Source organism: Pteropus medius, unplaced genomic scaffold (genome assembly GCF_902729225.1).
Source record: "Pteropus medius unplaced genomic scaffold, Ma_sr-lr_union100, whole genome shotgun sequence".
In the NCBI taxonomy this organism is placed as follows: Eukaryota; Metazoa; Chordata; class Mammalia; order Chiroptera; family Pteropodidae; genus Pteropus; species Pteropus medius.
Window position 1 is genome coordinate 7,702,670 of NW_024354503.1, and position 23,893 is coordinate 7,726,562.

General features: G+C 35.6%; 1 protein-coding gene across 1 annotated transcript in view; it reads left to right on the plus strand.

The window, feature by feature from the left end:
- The first annotated feature begins 17,240 nt into the window (after positions 1–17,240).
- Positions 17,241–23,893, plus strand: part of CLVS2 (clavesin 2) — a 61,717-nt gene continuing 55,064 nt past the window's right edge. Inside the window, exons 1-2 of the mRNA XM_039854172.1 lie at positions 17,241–17,549; positions 18,008–18,936. Coding sequence (XP_039710106.1) covers positions 18,548–18,936 — 389 coding nt within the window. The 5' untranslated portion in view covers positions 17,241–17,549; positions 18,008–18,547. The remainder of the gene's footprint in view (positions 17,550–18,007; positions 18,937–23,893) is intronic.

Consider the following 23,893-nt stretch of genomic DNA (forward strand, 5'->3'; position numbering starts at 1 on the left):
TCCTTTGTTGCTTTTAGGTTTATATCCCACATTTAAGTGATATCATGTGATTTTCAACTTTTTCTGTCTGGTTTATTTCGTTTAGCATGATTATCTCAAGGTCCAGCCATGTTGTTGCAAATGGCAGTATTTCATCTCTTCTTATGGCTGAGTAATATCCCATTGTATATATCTACAACAGCTTCTTTAGACAATCATCTATCGTAGGACACTTCGATTGCTTCCATGTCCTGGCCACTGTGAATAATGCTGCTATGAACATCAGTGTGCAAATATCTTTTTGGATATGGGTTTTCAAGTCTTTGGGGTAAATACCCAGTAGAAGGATTGCTGCAGCATATGGTAGATCAATTCTTAGTTTTTTGAGGAACTTCTATACTGTTTTCCACAGTGGCTGTACCAATTTGCAGTCCCACCAGCAGTGTGTGAGGGTTCCTTTTTCTCTGCATCCTCACTAACATTTGTTATTACTTGTCCTGTTGATTATAGCTATCCTAGCAGGTGTGAGATGGTATTTCATTGTGGTTTTGATTTGCCTTTCCCTAATAACTAGTAATGTTGAACATCTTTTCATATATTTGTTGGCCATTTGTATGTCCTCTAGGGAGAAGTGTCTGTTCAGGTCCTCTGCCCATTTTTTGATTGGATTGTTTGTTTTTGTTGTTATTTAGTCATATGAGTTCTTTGTATATTTTGGATATTAGGCCCTTATCGGAGGTGTTGCTTGCAAATATATTTTCCCATTCAGACGGCTGTCTCTTTACCTTGTTGATGGTTTCTTTTGCTGAGCAGAAGCTTTTTAGTTTGATTCAGTCTCATTCATTTATTTTTGCTTTTTTTCCCCTTGCCTTTGAGGTCAAATTCATAAACTCCTCTTTAAGTACAATGTCCTTGAGTTTTATTCCTATGTTTTCTGCTATGCATTTTATTGTTTCAGGTCTTATATTCAGGTTTAATCCATTTTGAGTTAATTTGGGTGTGTGGTGATAGAAAACAGTCTAGTTTCATTCTTTTGCAGGTGGCTTTCCAATTTTCCCACCATCATTTATTGAAAAGGCTTTTCTTTCCCCACTATATGTTTTAGGTTATTTTGTTGAAAATTATTTGCCCGTATTCATATGGGTTTACTTCTGGACTCTCAATTCTGTTCCACTGGTCTGTATGTCTGTTTTGCTGCCAATACCATGCCATTTTGATTACTGTCACTTTGTAGTATAATTTGAAGTCAGGCAGAATATTGATTCCAGCCTCGTTCTTTTTTCTTAGGGTGGCTTTGGTGATTCGGGTCTTTTGTGCTCCCATATAAATCTGACAATTTTTTGTTCCATTTCTTTAAAAAATGCTGAAGGGATTTTGATGGGGATTGCATTTAATCTGTATAATGCTTTAGGTAATATGGTTATTTTAACTATGTTGATTCTTCCAATCCAAGAACACAGAATATCTTTCCATTTCTTTGTATCTTCTTTGATTTCTTTTAATAGGGTCTTGTAGTTTTCTACTGAAGGATCTTAAAGAGGAGATACAAAGTTTACTCTGATTGAAAGGCACCACTGTGGCCAGGGCAATTGTCTTACTATGTAATTTTACTTCTTTAAATTATGCAATGGCTTCTATTCTCCTTAGGACAGAGTCTAATCAGTCTATAAATTACAACGTTTATAAGGATATGCCTCTGTTTCTTTAAACCTGGTACCAAATTTAGACACATTAGAACAGAATGTTTCATGGACATTCTAGGTAGGCTTCGAAGACATTGTATATGGTACTTTTTGCCTGGGACACTTCTCTTTTTTCCCTTTGTCCAGTCGATATCTACTCATACTTTAAGTTTCAGCTGCTTCCTCCAGGAAGTCTTCTCTAAATTCACCCAGTCCCACTCTAACCTGGTTTTTATCTATGCTATGTCTTCAAGATCCCGCTGGTACTATCACTATCATATTGTTATCTTATAATATAATTGCATGAAAATGCTTATGTTTTTTAAAAAATGAATGTTAACTATATATGTATAATATTATATGATATAAGAATAATAAAGCTGATACTGAAGGAAACAGAAGCTGTGATTGCAAATTTACTTATTTTTCCCTCCATTGGCTATAAACCCTATTTAGTAAATGCTTCTTGAATAAATGAATTAGATGGTACTGAGGCAATGATATCAATACTAGGAGGTTACAAGTGTGATAAAGAGCCTGACCAAGGGAATGGCAATGGAGTTGGATGGAAGCGGATGAGCTCTAGATGGAAGTGGATGAAGGAGATAAAGGGGAAGAGTTGACTGGACTAGAGACTGTTTTGAAAGATAATGGTAGAATTGTGGTTGACTTTCAGGTTTCTGGCTTGTGCAATGGCTTAATGGCAGAGTACTTTATGGAAGGTCAGGATGAAGACTTCAGTTCTGTGCACATTGCATTTTTCAGCCTGAAGGAGCTACAAGTAAAAATATGCTCCAGACTGTGGAAGGGGGTCTGGAGCTCCTTAAGGTAATTTGGCTAGAGAGGTGTGTCATGGGCGTGGGAATGGGGGGGAAAATGTATAAAGTAATAGGAAAGAACTGACATGCAACCCTGAGGAACACAAACATTTTAGAAGTGGGAGAAGAATAATGAAACTGCAAAGGTGTAGTGAGGTAATAATAATAGTTAACATTAGCTGTGGGCTTACCACAGACAGTGCTAAATGCTATATCATTTAATCAGTCTGACAATACAATGAAGTTTATTTCCCTATTTCTCATTTTCTCTTTTATATTTCACAGCCATCAAATTAATATACACTTTTATAAAATTCACAATAATATAAATACACAATTTAGAAGGTAACTATACTATACAATCCATTCCACGAAACAACTTTTGTTAAAGTTTAGTGCATATTCCCTAACTCTTCCTACTCTTATGTTGCTATTGATGATTCTTTTTTTTTTTTTTAAGATTGTATTATTTTTGTGCTACTTAATTTTTCCAGGTAATTGCAACTGATTTACTTTGTATTTTCAAATAGCTGCCTGGTATTCCATTGTATGGATACAATAAGCAGTCCAAGTAATGCTGCAATGAGTAATCTTTACAGTGAAGGAAGTTAGGCTTACAGGTAAAAATAAACAGAGTAAAATTGTCAAGGAAAATGGCTAATAAGTGCTGGAAACAGGACTTAAAAGAGAGAAGCCAAATAAATTAATATTTATCATGAAAGCCTAAAGATGAATAGATAATATGACAAGAAATATGGGATTATTAACAGTGAAAATGGTACAGAGATTAAGTAATATTTAGCAAGAATTTGTTAGTGACACCACTAATAGGTGATGCGTACAACTTTAATGGAGCAGGTCAGCTGACATGGTCAAGGGTAAATGGAGGATGAATAAGAGAAAATGGTGATTCTATTTATTTATATAATTTTTATTTTTTAATTAAAAATTAATTTATTCTCCAATTACAGTTGACATATAACATTGTATTAGTTTCAGGTATACAACGTAGCGATTAGATATTTACGTACCTTATGAAGTGATCACCTCGGTAAATCTAGTACTCATCAGACAGAGATAGTGATTTTAAACAGTTTTTTCAAAAAGTTTAGAGGAGAAGAGAGGAAACTGGAGTAGTTAGAAGGGGTTTATGAGGCTGAAGAACCCTCTTAAGTGACACCCTCTTAAAAATCCAAAGCCATCTTGATAGCTCATTAAAATATCTCCCTTTGATTCATAACTGGATGAATATAGGAATATCAGAGAGGATGGCTGATTGTTCATCTAAAGACAAAAATCACACTAAATAAATTTGCATCACATAACTTGACCTATATATAATTCACCAAAGCATGTGTATGATTGAAGCAACTCAGATTACTTTTTCTTTCTTAAAAGCTTATTATGAAACATTTAAGACAGAATAGATAGAAAGGCTATGATAAGGAAAACTTTATACTCACTACACACACTAAAAAATAAGATAATGCCAAATTACTTAAAGCTCCATACTATCCCTTTTTGATCTTATCTCTCTGTCTTCACCTGAACAGTTGCTAGTATTATGAATTTGGTGATTTCTCTGCAAGAAGTAAATGTTTTTCTAAGAATACATTCTCCTTTTGTCGTTTTCATGGAAGTGAGATGAAAGCTAATAGGGATTAGTATAATGTTAACATATTATTTGAGACTATAAGCTATGCTCAATTTTGAAAAAATTTAACATGTATTTTATGAGTTTTGTTTGTTTTGTTCATTTATTGCTTTCAATTTTATGTCTTACATATAAGAGAAATCATATTGTTATCAACTTTTTCTGCCTGACATTTTTCTTAGCATGATAATCTCAAGATCCATCCATGCTGTCACAAATGGCAGTATTTCATCTTTTCTTATGGCTGAGTAATAGTGCATTGTATATGTACCACATCTTCTTTATCTAATCATCTATCAATGAACACATGATACAATATACAGGTAATATATTATTGAATTATACCTATTTAATTTTATTAGCCAATGTCACCCCAATAAATTTAATATAAAATAGAATAGGTTAAGATGGTTAAAAAAAATCTTATTGTCATCATAGTATTTTAAAGCTGTTAAAACTATGACTACCACTGTAAAAAAATAAAAATATTTTTATACAAATAGTTACATAAACTTTAAAAGGTAATTTAAACTATACCAGCTAAGTTAATTTTCATGTACACCAGATAGTCTGGGCATTATAGTAAAAGATAAAGCTTATGTGGTAAGCTAAAGCTTTGCTTTGACTGATGCTCCTAATTTCATGCCATTTCCTATTCTCATGGTGTCTAATATAATAGTTTATGCTCAAAGTGATTTTTTTTTCTGGGTTAAGCATATTAGGCTGAAGCACCAGTCTTCCTTTTGAATTATGCAGTTCATTTGGTGGAAAAGATGTGCTGTTTATAAAAGTGAATCTCTTGGCAGTCCAAGTCAGGGCACTATGCTAGTAGGGTGAGATGAGAGGAGGAGACAATGGGACATTATTTTAGAGGAACATGACCAGATATTAATAAAACTCATTATTCCTCCACATGGTATGCCTCATCCATGCAATAACCATGGTCACACTAAAATCATTCTGTCGCTAGAGTATAGGTAGCCATGTCCTGTAAGACAGGAGTGTTTGATCTTTCACAGAGATAGTTTTTAGTGTTCAAACAAAGTGAAATATGTCAACTTTATATTAATAAACAGATGCAATTATTTTTATCAGATTACTTTTCTCCTCTTTTTAAAACATCTCAATTAAATTTTGATTTATTGATCATTTTTGAAACAAATATACAGTTCTTGATGCTCAGAAAGACCCATTTTTTTTCCTTTGGAGAAAAATAATTTTCATTTTCATAATCATAAAACACTGAATCGACATAAACATCCACAGCGGCTCCTTTGAGGCAGGCTTGTATCTGGTTTAGAGAAGGCAATATAAATAAGATTTATTCTTTTCCTTCAAGAATCTCAAGGATCTTCTTGTGGATGCAGCAGAAATAATCATGTCTGCTGTTTCCAGATCTTTTAAACCATAGCACATTTCAAAAGCTGGAATTACATACACTTTGTTTCTCTGAAATGTCACCTCTCGAACCCCTCAGTTCCCTCACATGAGAGAGAGGAATGTCTTGGAGCCTCTGTCCTCCTCTGAGCCAAGCCAATCATGGAAGAGAGACCAGGAAACTCAAACACCTCAGGCTTTCCAGGCCGCAGACACCCTAGGTGAGTTCCTATGGAAAGTCCTTCTCGCATCTACTGCTCATGTTTTCCTCTCTGTCATCTCATAGTCCTGCAAGGAACTCTCCTGCAGACATTTGATCACTTGACCTGACAAGTGTAGTATCATTATCATGAGGTTGGTCTTACTGGCTCCTTTCTCTATTTCTTCCCTGATTCCATTTCCGGTATTGATAAAATAGGTTCTGTTTTTTACTGTTAAATGTTCTTTCTCCCCTACTGCAAGCAACAGAATTTTTGACTAGGCCTGACAGATAAAATCTAGAATGTCTAGTTAGATTTAAATTTAATTTAAGAAAAAAATTATCGTTTGTCTCAAATATTTCATGGGACATATTTATGCTGCAAAAATGTTATTCGTTGTTTATACGAAATTCAAATTTATCGGAGCTTCTTTGTTTATATAAGGCAGTCCTACTTTCAATTGGTGTTAGATATGTCAGACTCCAAGTGACTGCTGTGATTTTGGCCTCTGAGTGTTAAAGCTCTATCAAGTTTGCAGAGCCTTCTTCTGGGAAGACTGACCACATCTCTGATGAGCTCCACTCTGAGGCGGCAAGCTGGGAATTATGGGTGGCACTGGAAGCAAATGTATGGTTATAGGTGATAGTGAATAAATCAATTTACATGAACCAGGGTATATTTTGAAGATTTGGGCTGGAAATTTTTTTTTAACCTAAGTTATTTTATATTTCAGGAATTTGTACAGCCTTACAAAGTTACTTATTCTTTGATTTGAAATTATAACAGCAGTATTTTATTTCTACTTTTCCACAATGAATATACATCAAACTCTTTTGGTATTCCCTTGTAACTTGGTTCCCAGAAAACTTGCAACTATTTTTAGAGTCCTGTTTTGTAGCTTCTAGAGGATTACAGGATCAGAAGATAGAAGTAGGATATTATTTTCAGTGATTGGTGTTCTAGTCAGAGACAATTTGAAAACTCTAATGGGAGAAAATTAACTAACATCTTTTTCTTATTAAGATGTTATACTCTTATTATGTTTTGCCTCATTGTGAAAATTGTTCTAGTCTTTCTCATAGTAACTTGATAGGCATATGCAAAGTTGCTGAGGTGTAGGGAAGTATTTATAGTAAATGTCTCTTACTTTTTGCAGCTAAGTAGAAATAGACAGCTAACAGTTTGGCCAAGCCAAAGCCACTTTTGCAGGGTAGAGTATCCTGGTCTATATACTATAGATGGTTTTCCTTCTGATGGCCAACACAAAGCTCTCCATCATTTTTGAAATGTGAAGAGAAATTTGCAAAATCCAGTGAGTAGCAAATTGAAGGCCTGTTTTGGCCTCTTCAAGGAATGTTTTGCCTTGAATTATAGTTTTGGTGGACTTAGAAACAATATTTTTTGGATAAAGGAGGAAAGATGGAGGCAGAAAATCTGGGTGTTTGTCTGGAAGGGCTTATGTTTTTCTCACACAGTGTCAGAGGAGAGATATGCTCTTGATCATTATTCTGGAAGCAGTAAATAAGTTCTGAGGCCTGGATGCATGTTCAGGAACTCAAGGCACAGCCTCTAGTCCTTAGATGGGTGGCAGAATATTCAGAAATTAGAGAAGTCATGGTTGACTTCTGGAAAAGTTGTATATTGAGAGGACTGGTGTCTGGTTTCAGATACAAGGCGATATTCTGGCCATGAAGAGAGCAACCAGAACCAGCAAAGCAGATTACCAGACAGGTAGTCAGTATGTAAGGGTCTGGGACAGGCTGCATAGCTCAGTTCTGTGGACTAGGTCCATCTATGGGTTAGATATAAGGGTGTTCTGAGATGCTGTGGCTTAGGGAATGTACAGATGTTGGCTAAGGCCAACTTCTGGCACACTCAGTTCTAGGGAGTGTGGCAGCAAGTGGCTGAAGTGGGGGAAAGTCAGTGGGCAGCATAATTTGAGCACCCAGAAGCTGCAGTGGTCCCCAAAATCATAGATTTGCAGCATGATAGAGGAATAGCTTAGACATGCTGACATTTTGAATTTAGAACCTCTGGTTGACACTTTAGTTTTGATTGATCTGGAAAGCTGAGAAAGACCAGAATCTTTAGAAGCAGCTAACATTGAAATCAGCTGTGAGGAGCTGGGTCAACCAGAAACAGAGATAGTAATGTAGTTGCTGACATTGCTAAAGAGAAAATTGCTATCAAAAGTACTGTTGTCAAAGACATCTAATTATTCAGACATGGAAACTAGCTGGGATTTGTTTCAGCTGATGAAGCCCAGGCTGGGAGCTCTTAATTATAGGGAGCCAACAGACACACTTTGTAATAATCAGGTATAAGGTGCATAATATCATACTGCTACCACTAAGACTTAAAGTACTGATGTTTGGAAATTGTTTACCTTTACATGTATAACTGAGAGTAGGATTCCAGGTTGTATTATTATAACTCACCCTTTCTTTCTGATATTATTTTCTCAAATAATGTTGGATAAAGCAAGCTTTCCAGGGATTGCACAAAACCCAAAGACTTATCTTTGGTTTCATGGGATGGTATCTAAAACAGGTTGAAAAAACTGTTTTGGGTGGTTGAAAAAATTGAGCTGCTCCTAAAAGGATGCTTAAAGGACACCTTTTTGTTTACAGCATCAATATGAATAGCCACAGTATCTCTGGTGTCGGTTGTTACCCACAAGAATTTTTTTTTGAATTTATAGATCTGTTTTCACCTTAAAATAAAAGAAATGACCTTGGCTATATAATCCAAAAAATGATGTTTTTGCAAAATAAGTTTAATAGTTCAGATCATTATCTGTAGTTTTTTCTACAGTGGTGACTTGAAGCAGAGAGGAGAATTGGCTTGCACAGGGCCTATATCGTAATTGGTTCTCAATAAATATTTGGCGAAAGAATAAATTAATTAGTAAAGGACTGATACTCCATTTGCATCTTTAAACATTTTCTTCAAACTTTGTGTGAATATTAACAGATGACTTACTAGAATGATTTTTTAAAGCACCCTTTGTATCACTAAGAATACCATCTTAATAATTCATCAACACACATCCAACTGGACAGTTTCAAGGTTTTCTTTAGTAAGGCAGAAGATAAACAGTTTGGGAAAGGTACGTGCATGTCTGTAACTGTAGCCTGAGAGGAAGAGAACCAATTAAAATCTACGGGAAACACTTTCAAAGGATGATTTAGCTGACCTGGAAAAGAGATCATAGAAAACCAATTTACAACACATTAAATCAAATGCCAAAGACAACTGCTCCCAAGAATCTAAACAATTTTACTGGTCTATTATGTGGACTATTTCCAGTTTTTTAGTGCTTAATATGTGCTCAGCATTGGGCCTATAGGCAGGGCAAACACACGTAATTTTTATGTGCTTATTGTAAAAAATTTACTTCTAACTTTTGTAAAGTTTATTTAATTATGTTCCATTAAAACAAACTCAGGCCCTATTAGATGACTATTGACAGATATGATACAATAACAGGATTGTCAATATTTTTGAGAACAAAATTGTTCTTGAGAAAATGAAATAGATTCAAGTTTGAGCAGTTGGTATGAAAATATGTTACAACTAAAATTATATGCCTCACAACAAGAGCAATGAGGCAGAGCCGAATTTGTTCTTATCAACTGACAAGACATCACCAACAGGGTGTGACATTCAGTCACAGGCATGTTCACTGCCAACGACAAGCCTGGATACAACTGCATTCATTTAAGAAATGACAGCTCTGAGAAACTCAGGAAAATAGTAGTTTTCCACATATTTATCTGTCGAAGCATCTTCAATCTCATAGATTCTTTACTATCAGAAAACAGGGGACTCATTTTGGGGGAGTTAATGTTGCTTACACCAAACAGCCGTCTAGGGAGTCAGCATATGGCTGCTGATTGTGTTAAAAATAGCTGAGGTTCATATCTATCCGTCCAGACCTTCATCACTCTTTTGACCTGCACACACGCACATGCGCACACACACCTCAAACCTCTTAAGTAGTATTTTTTCCTTAGGATGGCTGTTGATGGTTGTTTTAATCTTGTTCTAACTAAACAATTATACTAAATCTATTTATGTGTGGAATTAAGTGATCTAGGTAAATTATGTCCTTTTAGAAAAAATTTTAGACTTTATTAAAAGCATATGTAACTTTGAACAATAAAATAAAGTAAAATGAATAAAAAATTAATATAGGTCTGTGATATGATATTAAAATAGTCATATATGATATATACTATAATTTTGAGTAAAACTTGTCAGACTAAGATTTAATGTAATAAGTTCTTTGATTGCATTTATATTTCAGAAAGAAAAGAGAACAATACCGTCATCTCCACCGCATCTAATGGTCTCTGGGAAGCATTTGTATCATCAGGGGACTAGCTGGATCAATTTTCTATTACTAGTTTCTGTGAAGGTGTGATATCATTGGTAACACAACACTAAGAAGAAATGAGAATTTGTCAACCGCATCTGCAACACCTAGTCTATGCAATTGTTTTAAAGGCAATATCCTAGTTTTAATTTTAAATTATCTGTAGTACTACCGAGATACATTTTTTTAAAGCAGGAAAAAAATCAAAATAAACCTCTGGAAGAAAGAATTTTGCCTATTAACTACCACAGTGGACATTATTAACTATTATTGTGACAATGGAGATTGTCCAGATATTATTTTAATGTTCTCTTAATGCTTCCTTGTGTTGAGGAGACTACTAATTATTAATCATCTAATTGCAGAAGGAAGAAAACTCTAAAGTCTTTGGTGAACTTAAATACATTAGAGGTCCTGGTCTTTTTTATTTGAGGCTATGTAGAGCTTATAGAAGTGGGTATGGCTGAAAAAGGACAACAGAAAGGATTCTTGTGATGTTGAAATGTTCTGCCTTTTGACTATATCAATGTCAGTATTCTGATTGTGATATGTTATCATTGGGAGAAACTGAGCTAAGTGTGCATTCAATCTCTCTATATTATTTTATAAAACTTTATATGAATCTAAAATTATCTCAATATTAAAAATTAAAATTCCTAATTTTAAATTTTAATTTAATTAATTTTAAACCTATAAACTTTTTCCTATACTTTTGGGATCAGCTGTCATTTATCTGTGAGTGAGACAAATGATGAAACAAATACGCACTTGAGAAATAAATACTAAAGGGAAAATTTAGAAATATGTTCTAATTCTTAAGTAAATATTTGCTTTTTTGTGAACATAAACTCTCAATAGTGATTTAATTATGCAGACATAATTCCTGCTGGTAAAATAGTTTTATATATTTCTTAATTATACATTATAAATATAGATATGTTTATGCTCTCTAACATTAAAAAATTGTCTATAAGTAATAAGAAAATTTGGAAATTGGTTTGAATTATCCTTCAGTCCCATTGGAAAAATAGACTGTTCAGGTATTTTGGAGATCAATACTCCTACTGAGAACATCTAGAAGTGACAATCAGCAGAAGCAACACTCCCTAAAGATATCAGAGAGCTAATAATATAAGATCAGAGAGAAGTAAGATGAGGTATATCCAGTATTTGGGGCCACATTTTCCTTTAGAATCACTTTATGATTAAAGAAAGAGGAGCTTAGAGTTTGAGAGGCTAACCAGTACTTTTGACAACTTTGAAGGTCTATAAGACGGATATTAGAGTTTAGGGCCCACTAAAGGGAAGTATATTAGAAGTATACTTGCCTTCATAGAGACTGCAGCTCAGCTGCAAATAATTTCATTCTCTGAAATAGGAGTAAGAGGATTCGAAGTTCTAGAATCCATAAGTGCAGGTGTTTCCAGATGACTGATAGAAGCCAATGTAAATTCTTTGGAGGAAGACTATGTTATCCCAGGCCTTAATTCATATCTATAAATAATTTTATAAGTGCAATGATAAGAGTATAAAATTATGGCAGACACTCAAAAAATTAATACGATAAAAATGAAAACCAATATAAACTATAGATAAAATAATAGATAATAGAGAAGCTCCACCAGGAACCAAGACGTTGTAGTTATCAAAGACTTTTAAATCACTATGTTTATTATGTTCAAGGAGATAAAAAATGATATTGATAATCACAGTATAACTGATATGTTTGTGTGTGTTTGTGTGTGTAATTAGTAGAAATCCTAGAACTAAATAATATAAATTTAATAATTCAGTGAAGAGACAGTCAAGAAACAGAACAGTAGATTGCCAAGTGTTGAAGAGTGATTTAATGAATTGAAAGCAGGTGAGACAGAAAATATTCAAAATAAAAGATAGAGAGAAAAAATGATAGAAATGCAGATGATACATTAAGAAATATAGAGGAAGCAGTGAGGAGATAAAACACCTATATAATTGGAATTCTGGAATCAGAAGAGAAAGAAAATGGGGCCAAAGTAATATTTGGAGATACTGTACGATGACTTAGATCATTCTAAAACAGGTAAGAGCCATCAAAATAGAGTCAAGAAGCAAGATCTTAAAAGAATGTATAAAGTAATACAAGAATATAAGAGTGATAAAAGAGCAATGTGATAAAAAGAGTAGAGTAGCATTGATGGAAATGAAAGACAGGAAAAAAAAAACAACAACAAAGTAGGCTGGAGAGAAATAGGGAATACTTTCCAAGGAATAATAAAAGATTGATAGCTAACTTTATAACAGAAATAATATAAGCCAGAAAATAATGGATAAAAATATTGAAAGTGCTGAAAGAAAGCTGCTAATCTAGAATGTTATATCTAGCAAAAATATTCTTGAAGAGTGCAAATAAAGTGACTTTCAGGCAAACAACAAAAATTTATTTATAATCCTTAGATCTGTACTAAAGCGCATATTAAAGGGTTCTCTTTAGGTAAAAGACAATGTTCTACATTGAAATACAGATATCCAAGAAGGAATAAAGAATAATAAAAAGCAATAAATGTGTACATAAATCTAGAGCGATTCTCACACTTTAGTGTAAATTAGAATCACGTGAAAGAGTGGCCGGAAGCATTGTGAAGTAGGTCCCACACCAAGATTTCTGATTCAGTATGTCAGGGGTGGGAATTTACATTTCTAATAAGTTTCTGGATGATTGTAATACTGCTGGTCTGGGGACCGCACTTTGAAAAAACACTGAGAAATATCAATTATATACAATAATGATGTCTTGTGGGCTTTAAAATTCATATTGAATTAAATCTTGAATATATGGACAATTATTTTGTGACAACGATAGCTCTTCTGTTCAGTAGGAAAAAAGACAGTCTTTTTAATAAATAATCTCAACAAATGATGCTGAGTCAATTGAATAGTCATATTAAAAAAAAAAAACCTCATACTTGATTCCTTTCTCATATCATGCACTAAACTCAGTCACGAGTGGACTGCCGGCCTAAATATGAAAGACAAAAACAATAAAACTTCTAGAGGGTAATATCAGAGCTACTCATTTAAACAGGATCCAAAAAGCACTATTCAAAGGAAAATTGAACTACATTGAAATTTAAAAGTGTATTAATCAAAAGACACTATTAAGAGAGTGAAAGACAAGCCAGACTAGAAAATATTTGCAGCACATGGAGAACTGACAAAGAGCTCATGTTGAGAATCTATTAAGAGGTTCTACAAGTCATAATTAAACAATAAATGACCCATTATAAAAATGGGCAGAATTCTTGAAATGACACTTCACATAAAAAAGTTATACAAAAAATTTAGCCAAAACATTTGAAAACTTGCTCAACCTCATTAATAATCATGGGGATACATACCAAAACCACCATGCAATATCCCTGTTCAAAATCAGAACTGTTATAGTTATAATGATGGACGATAATAAGAACTTCTGAGAGTATGGCACAGGGAGAAACCTCATAAACTGCTGTGGGGATAGTGAGATAGCACAACCATTTGGAACCTCGTTTGGCATTATTTATTAAATTTGAAGACACGCATCTCATATAATCCAGCAATTTCATTTCTAGGTGTGTTCATGTGCACCAAAAGATATGTACCATGATTTATAATAGCCCCAAATAGGAAACAACTAAATTTCCATTAGCAGTAGAATGAATAAGTATATTTATTGTTTATAAAATGAAATTCCATACACCATCATTGAATAAGATGAACTAACTACATGAGACAACATCAATGAATCTCACAAACATAATAATAAATGAAAGTGGCCAATCACAAAATTACATATGAATGATTACATTAATTTAAGTTAAAAGAAAACAAGAAAAACTAAATTGTAGTGCGTAGTGACTTAGTTTGTAAAATTTTAAAGGAAAACGTTCATGATTTTCAAAATGAAGGTAACATGGCCCGTAGTTATGAGGGGAAAAGAGGGGGCTTTCTGGGTGCTATTCTATTCCTTAACCTGGGTGGGTATTTACACAGGTGTTTGCTTTGTAATATATATTGAGCAGTACATCTTTGTTTTTGCCCCTTTCTGTGTGTGTGTTTGTGTATATAATTTAATAAATGGGATAAAATGTGTTAAAACATGAATTACTTAACTCTATCCAATTTAAATATAGCAGGAAACCAAATGGTCCTTTCAGGTTGCTTGAAAATACCTTAAGTCCTTGATTTAATTATTTTCTAATAACGCTTTAATTAATCCTTTGTTTAGTTAATTTATTTTTACATTCTCATTCCTAAATTACTTTGCATTAATTTGGCAAAGTAAATTAATATTGAATGAGAATCAAATGATCTGATGTCATCTGGATAAATACCTTGTTTAATTCTTAGATGGCTTTGGTATTTATTTTGGTTTTGGAACTGACTTCAAATGTATAAATATAGAAAGAATAATAGTACAATCATTGTAAGGACTTAAGAGTTTGTAAGTATAATGAAAAATATTCTTATATGTATCTAACTGTCCTACTCTAACAGTATGATAGAGGCTATTTATATCATATACTGATATATTAAAATGAACCTTACTTGATAGAGGCTTATTGCATGATAGAGGCTATTTATATTGCATGATAGAGGCTATTTATATCATATACTGATATATTAAAATGAACCCTACTTGAAGCAATCCTATTATTGATATAAAAATATCATGACTAAATATAGGTAACACCATACCAATTTAATTTTGTTTCTTTCTAAAAATATAGTCTAATATTTTCATCTCAGAGGACAAAGTTAAGAAATGGATTTTTAAGCACCTTGAAAAATCTGAGTTTTAACCCTACTTGAAAACTAACAAGTTAGTTGGCCATAGTTTCATAGATGATGGTAGAAGATGCAAAATTCCTTTCATTCATGTGCAGCAAGAGTATGAGCATCAGCATATTTTGTTGTAGTTTCTTGAGACCCAATTCTCATGAGCCTAGTAGAAGAGTGTCAAGTAATATTTGTACACACAGTGGATGGTGTTACAAGAGAGTAGCTCTGAGTTGAGAGAACTCAAATAAGCCTGTCTGCCCTTTGCTCAGGAGAGACACTATCTTTGTCTTCCAAAGCTCTAAGCAAATCTACCCTTTGTTCAGATGAAAATCTCTAACTTCCAAGGCTCTTCCAAGGCTGTTCAGTATACATATAGCCTTGAAAAGACAGTCTGGAAAAAAGGGCAGTTAGTGTCTTACTCATAAGATATACAGAAACACGAGAGATCCATAGAGAACTGTCTCTCAATTTTGGTTGATGGTTAAAACCCCTTTATACAATTGATATGAGACAAATTTTCTTCGACTTTTAGAATTCTGGCCCAAAATGATTTAAAATTTTTTTAAAGTAAGAATCAAATTATTTAACAGTTCGCATTGCATTCAGAATGTTTTGGAGAGTCATAATCACATAGTTCTAGAAGGGCCTTAAATATATATAGTGTATATATGCAATACACAGATATCTATAAGACTTATTTTCTGTCTCCAATTAAAATGTAAATTCCTTGAAAAAATGATTGTATGTGTGTAATTTATTCTTATTGTTTCCTACATTATTTTGCATTAATTTAATTAATAAAATGGTATAGGTCTGCCATCCTTCTCTCTTTCTTTCTTTTTCTTTCTTTCTTTCTTCTTTCTTTCTTTCTTTCTTTCTTTCTTTCTTCTTTCTTTTTCTTTCTTTTCTTTTCTTTTCTTCTTTTTCTTTTCTTTTCTTCTTTTTTCTTTTCTTTTCTTTTCTTTCTTTTTTTCTTCTCTCTCTTTCTTTTCTTTTCTTCTGTCTCTCTCTCTCTCTCTTTTCTTTTTCCTTCCTTCCTTCCTTCTTCCTTCCTTCCTTCCTTCCTTCCTTCCTTCCTTCCTTCTTCCTTCCTCTTCCTTTTCCTTCCTTCCTTCCTTCCTTCCTTCCTTCTTTCAACACTATTGCCATGAGAACAACAAAAATTGTGTTCCTGGGATCTGAGGGTTCTGATAGTCATTAAAGATGATAATATTTTCTTGTCTTCAAGATCATCTATCCATAGATTCTAAGGCAATGCCCACACATGGTGAGAGTCAGTAGATATTCTTGCATTGAGTTGACTTGAACTCAAGACCTCATTCTACAGTTTGTAAGCCAGAAGCTGATCTTAGTGACATGCTCAGTAACATATGCTTTGAAAATAGAAAACATTTCTTTTCCTCAAACCTGTAGATAGTCATCTTAAGCTTAAAGACCCATGTTCATTTATGATGATTCTAGCATACAGATGTATAAAACTGAGTGAACAATAGTATGTATGTCCAGAAATATTTGCTTTAATATGAGATAAGAAGTGAATTAAGGAGTGCCTAGTTTTGCTCCCCTCAAGAACCGTTCCTCCTGCCCCCACGCTGATTTCGTCCTCTTCAATAGGAATTTAGCGGCCAGAGTTTATGGTTGAAATACCGTTCACCTAAGTTCCCCCGGAGGCTTAATCATCAACATGATGCTTGAGAAACACTCGTCTTCTTTTCTAAATTAAACACTTCTGTTAACGAATGTGGAAAGTACAAAATGTTTCGGTACTTCTTCCACATCAAAATTACCTCCTACAGGAACTAGAAAATGTGTGTCAATGTGAATTACGGTCTACAAAGGCTACTCGGGCGGCCCCGGGGTCTTGCACACAAAGGGTGAGAGCGGGGTGTGGGGAGGCTGCAAGGCGTCTCTGCCCCGCCTTGGCCAGGCGATGCCTGCCGGGGTAACCCTTTAGGGAGTGGGGACGAGGAGTAGGAGTAGGCTAAACTTGGGGCTCGGGATATTTGAATGTCCCCGAAATTGCCGTCCTACCCAAACGAGTCTGGGAGAGAGGCAAGGAGTGCGTGCGCGAGTTGAGTGAGTGCTTACGTAGCAGCGAGATCCGTGCTGGGATAATTAGAGAGGAGTTGGGCTGAGCCGAGTCCTCTTTTAGTAGCGGCAGCCGGAGCCGCAGCAGCAGCCGCAGCAGCAGCAGCCAGAGGGGCGCGCCTGACTCCCGCCGCCCGGGCGCGCACAGCAGGAGGCTCGTGCCCCGCAGCAGCAGCCCCGCCGCGCCCACTGCCCCGGCGGCCTCGGGCGCACAAAGGCGGCTGCCGCCCGCGTGGCCTTCTCCATCCAGGCGTTCGATTCCCGCTCCCTTCCTTCTCTCCTGAAGGAGAGAATGGCAGGGCCGGGCGAGGACCCAGGACAGCCGTGGCCCTAGCTCTGCACCCCACCCCCCGCCCCCTCTGGGAGAGGCAGCAGGCTGCCCGCGGACGATGTGGCTACGGCTGCTCCTCAGTACGTCTTCGGCGCGGGTCCCGGCTACCGCCCCTCTTCTCTGCTGGATCCATCCCACCGAAAGGAGTTGATGCTGTCGTCGCCGCCGCCGCTGCTGAAGCCGCGGCTCATGGATGCCGGGGAGTGCCGCATTGCTTAGCGTCCCCGCCTCCGGGTTTGCTGGTAGGAGCCGTCTGCTCTTTCTTCAATCTTGCTCTGGGGTTTTATAGAAAAAGTAGAGACATTTTGATTTTATTCTCTACTCCTCTTCTCCACCCTCTCCCCCCACCTTGCATTTGTAATGTACGTTCCCAGAGAGATCTCTCCAGCCCTCCCCCCTACCCAATCCACCACCCCCGCGGCAAGTCCGTTGAAATAAAGGGCTAGAGGAAGGCAGAAGTTGGGGTGGGGGTAGAGGTGGGGAGGGGGGAGCCCACCAAAAACCCTTCTGGCGCCTTATGAGATCACGGTGTATCTAAGAGGGGAGAAGGGAAGATGAGCTATCTAAAGAGTCTCCACATAATTAGATTATAATAATTTTAAATAAAATCCCACAAATGTCTTTTAAAAATAAAATCTTTGAATAAGCAGAAGGAGGAATAAGCTCGCTTTCCCCCTCTTTCTCTTTCTTTCTGGCAAAGACGCTCTCTCCCAGCCTGGAGCTCAGCGCTGAAGAGCCACCTTATTATTAATCAGAATTCCCATCATTATCCCTGGCAGGAGCATCCTTCGGTGGAGACCGCAGAAGCAGCACAGTGCTGGGGCTGAGATGTGCGTGGGGTTGTTTTCGTTACATCTTGGGAGAGAAGAGGACAGTACCAAGATAAGCGCCACCGGTGCTGGGTGCGATTAGGGGTGTTTTGTTAGGAGAGCGAAAGGACAAGAAGAGGAGTGCTGGGACCACCAGACGTCCACATCTCTTTAAAGGAAAGGGAAGAGAGAACCGAAGTGGGGTGTTGTTTTTAGGGGGCGGGGAAAGAAGTTTATATCCTTCATAGAAAAGCTGTGGGAATGCAGGTGCAACAGGGTACTTGATTGGACACCGAAACAAATCATTTCCTGTAAAGAAGAGGAAGCAGGCAGCATCGAGGTCTGGAAGCCAGAGAGTGGTGGTGGCAAGGGCCAGGTTGGTTGTGGGACAGTCAGCAAGAGGAAGGGAAGGCTCAAGAACAAACAGAACAATGACTCATTTACAAGCTGGGCTCTCTCCTGAGACCCTGGAGAAAGCTCGCCTGGAGCTCAACGAGAACCCAGACACACTGCACCAGGACATCCAGGAGGTGAGGGATATGGTCATCACAAGGCCGGACATTGGTTTTCTGCGCACGGATGATGCCTTCATTTTACGCTTCTTGCGGGCCAGGAAGTTTCATCACTTTGAGGCCTTCCGCCTCTTGGCCCAATACTTTGAGTACCGGCAGCAGAACCTGGACATGTTCAAAAGCTTCAAGGCCACTGACCCTGGCATCAAACAGGCACTGAAGGATGGCTTCCCTGGGGGCCTGGCCAATCTGGACCACTATGGCAGGAAGATTCTGGTCCTTTTCGCTGCCAACTGGGACCAGAGCAGGTAAATCCCAAATTCCAACTTGTATTAGGGATTCATTTTCCAAAATTTATGCCGAGTGGTGTCATAGCTTTACAGCTTTGATGTTTTTGTTTATCTTTCTGGGGAAAAAGAGAAACTGGAACTGACAAATGAGTTTTTGGAGGACACCCTAGGGAGTGGGATGGGACCTTTTTCTTTTTCTTTGAAACTCTTACTTCAGTGGCTCCAGTTTCTACTGAAGCTTTAAAGTGCTTCCTGAACCACTTTATTGTGCTGCAATATAAATCGTTTAACTTCTAAATTTTAAAGCTGCTACATTTTTCACCTCCTGAATAAGTTTACTGTTCTGTGGAGAAATTAGTATACAATGGAGACAACTTTTCCTCCTTTCTAAAGAAATTTTAAACTAGATTCCTCCTCCTCCTCCTCCTCCTCCTCTTCCTTCTCCTCCTCCTCTTATCATCATCATTATCATCTCTTTAGAGGTTTTGTTTTTTAAAAATAGCCTGGTGTTCAACCAAGATCAAGTAGTTTTATTGCTTGGGAACTTTTTGTCTTGGTGATGCATAGATGAAGGAATAATATGATGTGTGTCACTTCAATAAAAAGGAAGAGCTGTATCCTCTGTCACTGAGCATGCCCACCGATGCTGAAATAAAGGCTGACTGGTGTGCTTGTTCTACACCTGCCACTAATCTAAAAAATATGTTTCCTGTCTGAAGTGATTTTTCATCTTTTGGAATAAAGTGGAAAATGTTCAGATATGTCACTTAGTAGACTTTTTGAGCTCTTGATTTTTAATGGTGGAGAAAGAAGTCTTATTTCATCTACATTATGATAGAAAAATGCATAGAGTGACTCTTCTATTTCCTAATCAGAATTCTTTTCTCAGATTGAAAGATATAAAAGAAATTATAAAGGCTCTTGTGTAAGGTAGTTTCAATTAAGTTCAAAGTTAACATGTTTCACAGAACTTAAGAATGTTATCAGAACTATGAATCATATGAAGCTGGTTGTTAAAGCATTGGTGTATTTTTAGTTCTGTGAATGGTGACTTTTAATGCATCTGGTTAGTTTAAACTATCTCTGGAGCAATTGTAAAAGACTTTCTCAGTCACTGAGAAATCATATAGATCTCTAGATAGGCTACCCAGAGTCTTGAGATCTTAGAATGTAGTTTAACATTTTTAAACAGGTTTTTACCCTTTAATTAGTCATCTTTTCTGTGTAATTCTAGGTTGAGAACTACTCTGACTTTTTTTATGTAAATATAAAGACAAATTACTACTTGGAGAATCATAAAATTATAAAGATCAGAAACTCAGAGAGATAGAGTTAGTTATTGAGGGGAAATGGTGTTCCATTACTTACTTTGGTTGGTTATAGAGATCTCACTATATTTTTATCAGGTAGCTAAGTATAAAGGACCATAAAATGCCATCCTTTGACCAAAATTTTTCTTTAAAAAGCTTCCCCCCGGCCGCCCCATCTGAGAAGTACATTACAGGGTCACACAAACCAGTTATTGTGTATATCTATCAAAATTGGAAAAATTTATTCATGAAAAAGCCTAATATTCATATGTCATTTGGACTGGAACTTTGTTTATTGAGCTACAATGAAATGGGAGTGGTGAAAATTTTATATTTAAATGTGTCTCAAAAGTCTGTTAAAGATATTAGGCAGATTGCGTTTAGGGAGACATTCATTTACATTAGACCTATTTTTATTTATTCTTATAAGTGAACTAATATTTACACTGATTTATAAACCAAAGATGAAAATCACACATAGTTTTCATGTATATGGGAAGGTGATTATCTCAGATTACTAAAACAACTAAGTTTTTGTTGTCTATCTTATGTTTTCATTTAAAGGATAGGTTACTAGTAATCAAAATCTATCTCCCTGGAAAGTTACAGTGGGAAGGGATTTATTAATTGGTATATAGAACTATTTTTATTAAATCTATACAAAATCTTAAATATTACAATTTTGTACATTTGAAATTAGAAATGAGAAACTGTATTCTGCAAAAATACCCTATCAGGATCTATAGACTAATAATTGTGAATTCGATTTCTATGGTTGGAAATGAACAGGAAAAATCAAGAATTTATAGTACACTAAGGTCAGAAGATATACAAGTTATTTAGAACTTGTCTAAAATTCAGTTGTTTCCTCCTCCTATATTCTTAAAATCACTTCCTCCTTCTCTCTGCCTGCTTCTCATCCGAGATCTACATATACCCAATAACTAGAACTAGTGGATAAATAGGCATGTCTGTCCTCTGTAAACCTTTATTATTGGGATATGTGCATAAGAACTGCCCTGAAACCTGCAGATCAGCTGCCGTTCTGGCAGTACCAGGATGTCACCAGCCTTTCTCCCACATTTGGCCTGAATCCCTTTTTTCTTATACTCTGTAGCCTCTAGTCTTATCTGACTTGATTCCTACAGAAATTTCTACTACTTTCCTTAGATGTTTGCCTTACTAGGTGGATATATTCCTCAGATGCCAAATTCTCTTGTTCCTCCCCTGTTCTCTGAGTCTGGGGTTTTCACCTCCATTCTCTGATCCTGCCAGCCCAAATAACCTGTCTCTTGAGAAGACTGAACATCTAAACACAATTCTGACCACCTTCCTTGAGTTGTCAGTGAATTACCTGGCTTTGAACAGCTTTATTTTTTTTTAAAGTAGCATTGTTTTAAATAAATAAAATAGCATTGTTTTAAGGAAACAACAGGTGGAATGTCCACAATTACACAGGGAAATTCCAGGAATGTGGTAGAAAAATACTCCCCTTTATTTGGAAAACAGGTTATTTCCAACCTCTCAAAGGGAAAAGGAAGATTTTAAAAATAAATTCTGAAGAACTTTGTAAGAACCTCTGAAATAATTAATCTGTATATTATTATCTTTATAACAGCACCTGAACTAGAGTTAATGCTCAGTAAATATTTGTTGTATTGAATTGAGTTATGTACTTTTTTAAAAAAAGAATTCTAAGTAGGAAGTTATCTGATACATACTTTCTTCTATATTAAATTTGTAAAACAGTTTTTTTGTGCTTCTCAGGAGACTGGGAATAGTAAATGTGTGTGATGGTGACTATAAATAAAATAGTGTCTCTTTTTACTGCAATGAAATGCCAGTCAGTTTCAGGTTATTGAATTGGACCATTTCCAAGGCCTTTACAAGAGACATGGAATCTTCAGGATGACTAAAGTAAAATAATATTTACAGTGTACCCACCTTATAATAAATCTTAAAAAAATAAAATACTGAAATGTCAAAATGACTTTCAGGGTGGACTGTGGTTCTTTTAAAAAAGAATAGAACAGGCTCAGTTGACTTATTACATTTATTGAGCAGGCTATCCTTGGAAAAAAGTCATACAAAATTATCTTTCTTTCAGATTGTCTAACATAATTTGTGAAAACAAAAGTAAACTCCACAAAATTAAAAACAATTGATTGTCTCACTGCATCACAGGGATGTGGGAGCCCTCCAGGCATTGCATGCTGTATTCCTTTTCTGAAGAATAGCGCCCTGCTTAGGACTCAGCATATACCTTCAAATTTCCACTTGATTTCAACAACAGAATGTGAGGATAATGTACCATGAGGCTAGAAGAGATTACATTACCTTCAGAAAATAAAGTTTGGAATAAAAGTAGATCATGGTGTAGACCCTAGGACATGAGAACAGGTATCTGAGAAATTGAAAATTACTGGCACATGTTTATTGGGAATATTCATGAGAAAATTGTGTCACCTGAAAAAATATAATGATGACATATATTCTGACAGTTGGTCTGTAATTTTTCAGTTAGCTTGCAAATAGTATTTTATCTCATTAAACTTATAAAGTATTTCTCTATACTTTTGTACAATAAACAGCCATTTATTGGAAATTTGGTTAATAACCATTAGAAATTAAATACAGCTACACTAAAATGATTCTTAAAATAGTGGCAATTCAGAAAGCGCTGACTGTCTTGCAGCTCTTTTTGGCTTGTCATAATGGACATTGATAATCACTTAGAGCAATGAAGATCTGGGAGGGGTAGAAGGCTATCTGGTCAGACATTGCTATGATCTTGAAATATCCTAAAATTTCCCAAAATCACATATTATTTTCTGTTTGTTTATTTTGTGTGGCTTTTTCATAAAAAAGAAAATATTAGATGAATGGTCAGTCATTTATTTGTAGCTTCAGATTGAATTATGATTATGTTCCCATTTATTAAAATGTGACCAATCTCCAAATTGAAAGAAGCTTTATGATGATGATAGATTGAAATGATAAAAAACAAATAACCATAGACTACACATATTTGTTTTAATCTCAGCCACAAAGCTTTACTCTTCTGTGGAAATATACTAAAATAAAATAAAATACAAAATAAAATAAAAATGACTAAAATATATTAAAACAGTCAATTAACTAGATAATTAAGGAGAAACACTCTTACTTGGTAATGTTAAAAACAAAAACAAACAAACAAAAGGTTTAACTTTTCTTGAGGGGAGGCACCTGATTTTTCAAGATTTCTTAGCTCAGTTTATTAAAATATTTAAGTATTTCTCAACTTGTTGCTTCACAGTGTCAGATATTGTGTAAGGTCAGGAATTTTTACCTTCAAAATCCTGGAGGCATTGCTGTGCTGTATTATGGGCAGATTTTGAGATTAAGTCGAATCTAGAAATGGCAAGTGTGGATTCCATGGGATTTCTGTCCCAGCAGAGCTTCTGTATTGCTTCCTTATAGAGATACTCTTTTAATAAATACTCTGGACACTACAGCCTATTCCATACTATGCCCTTGATTCATACCATATAAAATGGGAGAGAAAAAAATTATCCTGATAAATGTTTGTGAACTATTGGAACAAATCTCTGGAGGAAAAAAAAAAAAAAGTAAGTCTCTAAAAACCAGGGTAATTTAAAGTAATTAGTGAAATAACTCTGAAA